The following is a 6,000-nucleotide window of genomic DNA, read 5'->3' as shown; positions in this document are numbered from 1 at the left end:
TTAAATTGAATAAACAACTGTATCATAGCAACTAGTATCCTTTTACAAAAGTTTGTTACCAAACTCTCTGTTTCCTTGTTATCATATTATTTACGTAGAATAATTTAATTTGGAATTATTATATCGGTGACAAGTGTAAAATCGCTACAAACAAGCGTAAGTGATTAACATTTTATACAGCAAATAAGTTCTGATTAAATTTCTTATTTATTTCAGCATGTTTTGATTATTGGGCAAAGAATCAAAAGCGAAGGTTAATACTTTTTTTAGTAACAATATTAAGAAATTTATTCATCAATAGCTTTCATTGTTAGGAGGTATACGTAAGTTTGAGTATAAATTTGTATCTCTCTTAAAATTTTCATTCTTATTTTTAATTTTATAATTATTTGAGTGAAAAGGAAAAATATCGATTGAATTCAATTACAAATAACAAGTAGCTGCATTTTCAGTTTTTTTTTTAAGATTTTGAATTCTGATTTAATGAATGTTTTTTTCTCTCTTTTATCTTGTCGTGAAAATCTAGTTATTATTTTATTGCAATTAAATGAATTCAGTCATTCCAAAAGTATGTTTCTATGCTCAGTTTAGCCTTAGAAAGTAAGCTAAAATTCAAGTATGATATTAATCGTGTATCTATATATCAATGTATATGTATAACATATATACATATGTGTATGTCATTTCGTTTAACTGATATGACTATTCTAACATATCTTGGAATCTATTCTAATCTAGCATTAGCATAATTTGTTTTTTTCTTTCAGTTTAGAAGGTTTAAGATGTCTAAAAGACCGCATGAATTTGATAATCGCAACAGTACCAACAAATCCCAAAAATTTGAGAAATATGACATACAGTCTTTAGAAAAACCGGTTACACCTTCCCGTGAGGATGTTTCACATTTATTTACTTTACCAAAACCAGTTATAACATATCCGCCTTACCTCAATAGAGCTGACTTACTACCGAAAGCCACATCGAGAAAGGATAAAAAGAAAACAGGACAGGTAATTCCAGGAATTTGTATTTTCATTTTAAACATTTTTTTGTAGAACTGGTATGCGTGGATTAATTAGTGCTGGCTTGGCACCGATTTAAAATTAATATTTGTTTCTAACCTTATTTTCAGCTGTCTATAATTTATATGCTAAAGAGAAACTTAAGTATTTCTGTTCAGTCTTTTAGACAAGTTTCTCGCTACCTTACGGTTTTGAAGACACTTATTAGCTTACATATTAGCTACATAGCTATTTATTATTTATTACTTTAATGTCGTTTAAATTATATAATGATATTATAGATAATTATAAATATATAATATTAATAAAGTTTAATTGATTTTTTTTACTAAATGTTTAGCAAGTTAGTTACTCTATGATGAGAAAGAAACGAGAAGAACTTCGCAAATCATTGGTGGATATTATGTATGCTAAAAGTAATGTCAGTGAGACATATCCTTCAGAAGCTGATAAACAATTGTTACGTTCACATTTATACATCAAGTTTGGATTAGATACAACAAATGTGCCTCCAATGGAATTTAGTTGGTTGCAAAATATTTTCAAGAAAGTCGAACAAGCAGGAAAAGGCAAAAAAGAAAAATTAACAGAATTTTTCCAAGAAATTGAGGTAAAAAAAAAATTGTATCTTTTTTTGTACTGTACCCTAGCATTTAAATCACAGGCGTTAATAAGTTTTCTTTTGTTTTGAATACATACAGAGCCTTGGCCAACCAGAGTATTGGATAGTAATAAATTAGTTATTTTTTCGTACAAAAGTTTGCTGTTTTCAGGCGGATTATACTGAGACCATTAAAAAAAATATTTGCAAGTTTATGCTACGAATTCCTGATGATCCTGATGATGAGTGTCAGGTAGAAAAAACAGATATCAATAAATTTGAAATTTATAATGAAACAGACAAAGAAAAAATTCGAAGAAAGTTATTGAGGATAAAGAAAATATTAAAAACTAATTTGCACGCTTTTGCTCCTCTAATGGTGGAAACATTTTCCACTTGGATTACTGATTACAAGTATTAATTTTTATTTACGCTCTCACTGTTAAATATATTTATATTGTATTCCCAACACCACGAATGATTCGGCTACTGTTCAGATACGTTTATTTCTTGTCTTCGGAAGCCTTAAATGTCTTGTCCTCTCCTTCAGAACTCATCTTCTTTGCGATGAATTTTCTGCCGCTGCTTTGAAAGTGACTTTCACCTATACAGATGAATTACAGCCCTTAATTATTTTTTAAGAGGAAAGGAACTGAGAGAAATTCAGTAATTAAAACAATTCTCTAGTCGCTTGGACTACAAGTAGTGTTAATGCAAGATGTTAAAACTTTTAATGTTTTTTACTCCATAAAACCTATGAAGTTCTGGTCTCAGTTGTTACGAAAATGAACAATATCCTAATTTAAGAATTTAATTTTCAAACATATAATTTGTAGTTGAATTTTCAGATGTTTTCGTTTAATTGATACGGACGCTTTACGGGAAAAACCCACAGTTATGGATCTTTTTGAGTTTTATCAAACTTATAATGAACACATAGAACGAGCTCATCGTAAATTGCATGAGGTTTGGCTCCCAGGTGTACTAAACATCTTTCTTAAGGTGCGTATTAAAATTTTTAATAAAAGGATTTATTTTTAAATTAACACTTTTTCAGTAGAAATAATTTTTTTTTTCTTTCGATCTCGCCAAGTTGAAAACAGTATTTCAAGTAACTGAATGTTAATATTGAGACGCAATTTGACAATATAAAAAGTAGTACTAAGCTACTTGGCCAGGTAAAAGTTTTTAGTATTGAAAATTAAAAATTCTATAAATTTTTATGAAATGTCAAAATGAATGAAATTTAATAATTTAAGCAATGGATTGCTTTTTGCTACCTACCTTTTCGGAGAAAAATAAATAAAGTTTTTTACTTAAAAGTAACCGAAATGATAGAAGTGAAATACATTATTTTCGTAACGAATTTATTATGATTAGTAGACTTAATACATTTGCCAAAATACTGTAGTCAGTAACCTTGGTCTAAAGGAGTTCGTTGATAATAAGAATGGAATTCCGCAATATATTTGTTGTCCTACGAATAAAGTTTTCTCATATTTTCAGTTGCTGAGTTAATAACATTACTTTTTAAAGTAATATTACTTTAATGAAAGCCATATTTTTTTTTAGGGGGCTAGAAAAAATTGGTATCCTATTGTCAGCAAAAGCAATAATTCTAGAGATTTTGAAGTTGGTGAACATTTTTTTAACTGTATTGATAATATCTTGTCACGTTTGCTTCAATCTCTTTGTGAAAATTCAATTATTGATTATACTAAATTTTTAGTGGAACTTGCGGTAAGCATAATATTTGTATAGCTTGTATAGGTTTGTAAATATTAAAATAAAATTATTCATATCATTTATTTGCCTGTACGCGAAAGTTTTGACTAAATTATTTGCAAATAATTTCCAAATATGCTTTTTTAATAAAATACGAAAGCTTTAAATTAGAAAGAAAATGGATTACTTATTTACTAACTGGATTACTATTGTTTGTTTATTGTTACGTTGCTAATTTTTTATCAGGTCCAGGATTTTTGATATTTCTATCGCAAGAATGTACTGGCCAGATATCCTGTAGTCGGTGATCATTATTTTTCTCTTACTGGATGACTTCTTGCTCTTGAGGGTTGTTTTACTATTAGTACAAAGTTTTATAGAATCAGTTGAGCAAAAATTCAAATTACTTCGGTTTATTTTAAAATTCCAAAACATTTATTCTTGCCTAGTGCGTATGATTAACGTATTTCTTCTCTATTATTATTTTTAAACTGATTTGGGGTTCTATACCATACATTTTTTATGAAGTCTAAGTAATAATTTCAAATTAATATCCATTTATTGCAGTTAAACATATCAAGTAATTATGTTTGATTTTTAGAAAAGCAATCGCTGGTTTCTGATAAAATTATTGCATAAGGATGATGTAATCCAATTCGAACCTGATTTTCCTTCATTCAAACAATACCTTTTAGAAGCTTATGATTTAATGTTAAATGCAGTTGCAGATTTTCCTAGAATAGAATACAAAATCTTTTTAGACCTGCGTTTTGAAGATAATTATTTAAAAGTAATTATTAAACTGATTACTAATCTTAAATATGTTTCTTATACGTAATATGTCCATCAATGACTTTATTATTTTTGAATAAAATATTAAAAAGTTAAATTTAACGACAGTTTTTCCCATTGATTTCAGCCAGAAATAGTTCCAGAGTTTGTAGAAACCCATAGAAAACAAATATCCAATATGTTAGATAATCAACGTATTGGTCCGGAATTAAGGATTCAGGACTTTGATCCTTTTATCAATTTGATTAATGGTGAAGTAAGTTAATTGATAAAATTGGGTAATTTTTAATATTTTTCTTAAAGAATCCGATTTTTTGTTTTGCTTATTCACTTAGAAATCTTAGATAGGGAAATACTCCTCCATACCTGGCAAGGATACCTAGAGATTTATTAGAGAATACTCCATTTCTCACTCTTTTTGCTACTGCTGCCTTAACCGATTTTCTTTAAACTTGGTATGGTGATTCCTTTCATGTAGATCTATAACCGTGTAGGTTGCAATGAGTGCAAATTCCTGTTTCTCATTTTTCAGGAATTTCTCGGAAATCTTTCTAGCTGATGTTTTAAACTTAGTAATTTAACTTTAAAGTAACTATTCATGAAAAAAAAACTATATAGATAAATAATTTTATTTGCAAATTTAATCCAGGAAAATTCATTCTGGGCAGTCCTAAAAAGAGAATGGTTTCCTCTAAAGTGTAAGAGGAATTAAAAAATTTGCCGAAATTCTTAACCGTCTACTCCGATAAAGACCTATTTATTGGTTTTATTTTGAATTCTTTTGATTCAAATAGATTTTGAGGATGAGTTCTGACACGTCACAATTCACAAATATACAAAAAGTAAATATTCGCAGTGATTACGGCTTAAACTGGGGGATGTGGACCATGGTTCCGCTTTTGGACCATTTTAATTTGCAGGTCCGTGCAACTATGTCACTCTTAGCGGGTTTCGTAGCTTATTTGGTAGTAGTCTCCATTCACTCCATGGAGTGTCAATTTAAAATTAAAATGGGTGATCAGCAGATTCTTTTTTTTTTTCGAGTAGTAGTAATTTTTTTCCTGAGCTTGTAGTCAACACACTCGGGAAGTGGGTGACACACCTATCTTACAGGTAGTTTTCGCTGATATTTCTCTCACTTTTAAAAAACATCCTACCAACAATATTACCACATCCCAATCATTTAAGCAGTAATTTCAAGGGTAACTTTTGTTAACTTTAGCTATTCATTCTTGGCCATAGAAGTTCTTTCTCGTTCTTAATCAGTTTTACTGAGCCTAAATTACTCCTATTAAGTGCTCTTAGGTCGAATTTATGAGTGAAGCATGTAGGTCTTGCTTTTAGTATTATTATTGCAACTTAATAGTCCACTAATTACTAGGCAGTTGGAGAGGTGGCTTCATTTTTAGAAGAAGACCATACGTTTGATGAATATAAAGTTTATGTGGGCAAATTTCATAAATTAACTAAAAAGATACCATATGAAGTGGACCATGTAATAAAAATAGGCATGTTTGAAATTCATCGAGAAGCTTTAATATACTCACTAACAAAAAGTGCAGAACAATTAAGAAATCAGTTGACTAATAAGTTAGTCAATATCTATTCGCAAGATAGTAAAAAGTAAGTACAGGTGATATTAACCATTTTGATTTATTTGCTAAACATAATCTAATTTCTGATCAAATAGCAGTTGGTAAGTGATGACTGTCACAGCGTTCAGTCAAATATTCAAATTATTCAGCTGCCTTACAATATGTTCATTCTTCCTTACTCCTCGTTAATAAGATTGACTTTATGCAGATTTTTGATTTTTTGTTTTCACTGGAAGTACTTGTTTTTAGATCTTCTGTTTACAAA

General features: G+C 29.1%; 1 protein-coding gene across 6 annotated transcripts in view; it reads left to right on the top strand.

Moving 5' to 3' along the window:
* LOC141452929 (dynein axonemal heavy chain 7-like) overlaps positions 1–6,000 on the top strand; it is a 47,269-nt gene continuing 41,269 nt past the window's right edge. For 2 of the 6 annotated variants that reach the window (XM_074125497.1, XM_074125494.1), the window contains exons 1-9: positions 3–156; positions 768–1,010; positions 1,363–1,632; positions 1,796–2,037; positions 2,472–2,625; positions 3,196–3,363; positions 3,950–4,138; positions 4,268–4,396; positions 5,522–5,763. In XM_074125497.1, coding sequence (XP_073981598.1) covers positions 783–1,010; positions 1,363–1,632; positions 1,796–2,037; positions 2,472–2,625; positions 3,196–3,363; positions 3,950–4,138; positions 4,268–4,396; positions 5,522–5,763 — 1,622 coding nt within the window. In that variant the 5' untranslated portion in view covers positions 3–156; positions 768–782. Of the gene's footprint in view, positions 157–214; positions 324–767; positions 1,011–1,362; positions 1,633–1,723; positions 2,038–2,471; positions 2,626–3,195; positions 3,364–3,949; positions 4,139–4,267; positions 4,397–5,521; positions 5,764–6,000 lie in introns of those variants that run through there. The other 4 variants (XM_074125500.1, XM_074125496.1, XM_074125495.1 and 1 more) reach the window with 4 other exon arrangements.

Source organism: Rhodnius prolixus, unplaced genomic scaffold, assembly GCF_049639745.1.
Source record: "Rhodnius prolixus isolate KJV_2025 unplaced genomic scaffold, Rpr scaffold_3, whole genome shotgun sequence".
Taxonomy (NCBI): domain Eukaryota; kingdom Metazoa; phylum Arthropoda; class Insecta; order Hemiptera; family Reduviidae; genus Rhodnius; species Rhodnius prolixus.
Note: the sequence above shows the minus strand (reverse complement) of the source record. Positions and strands in the feature narration are given on the sequence as shown.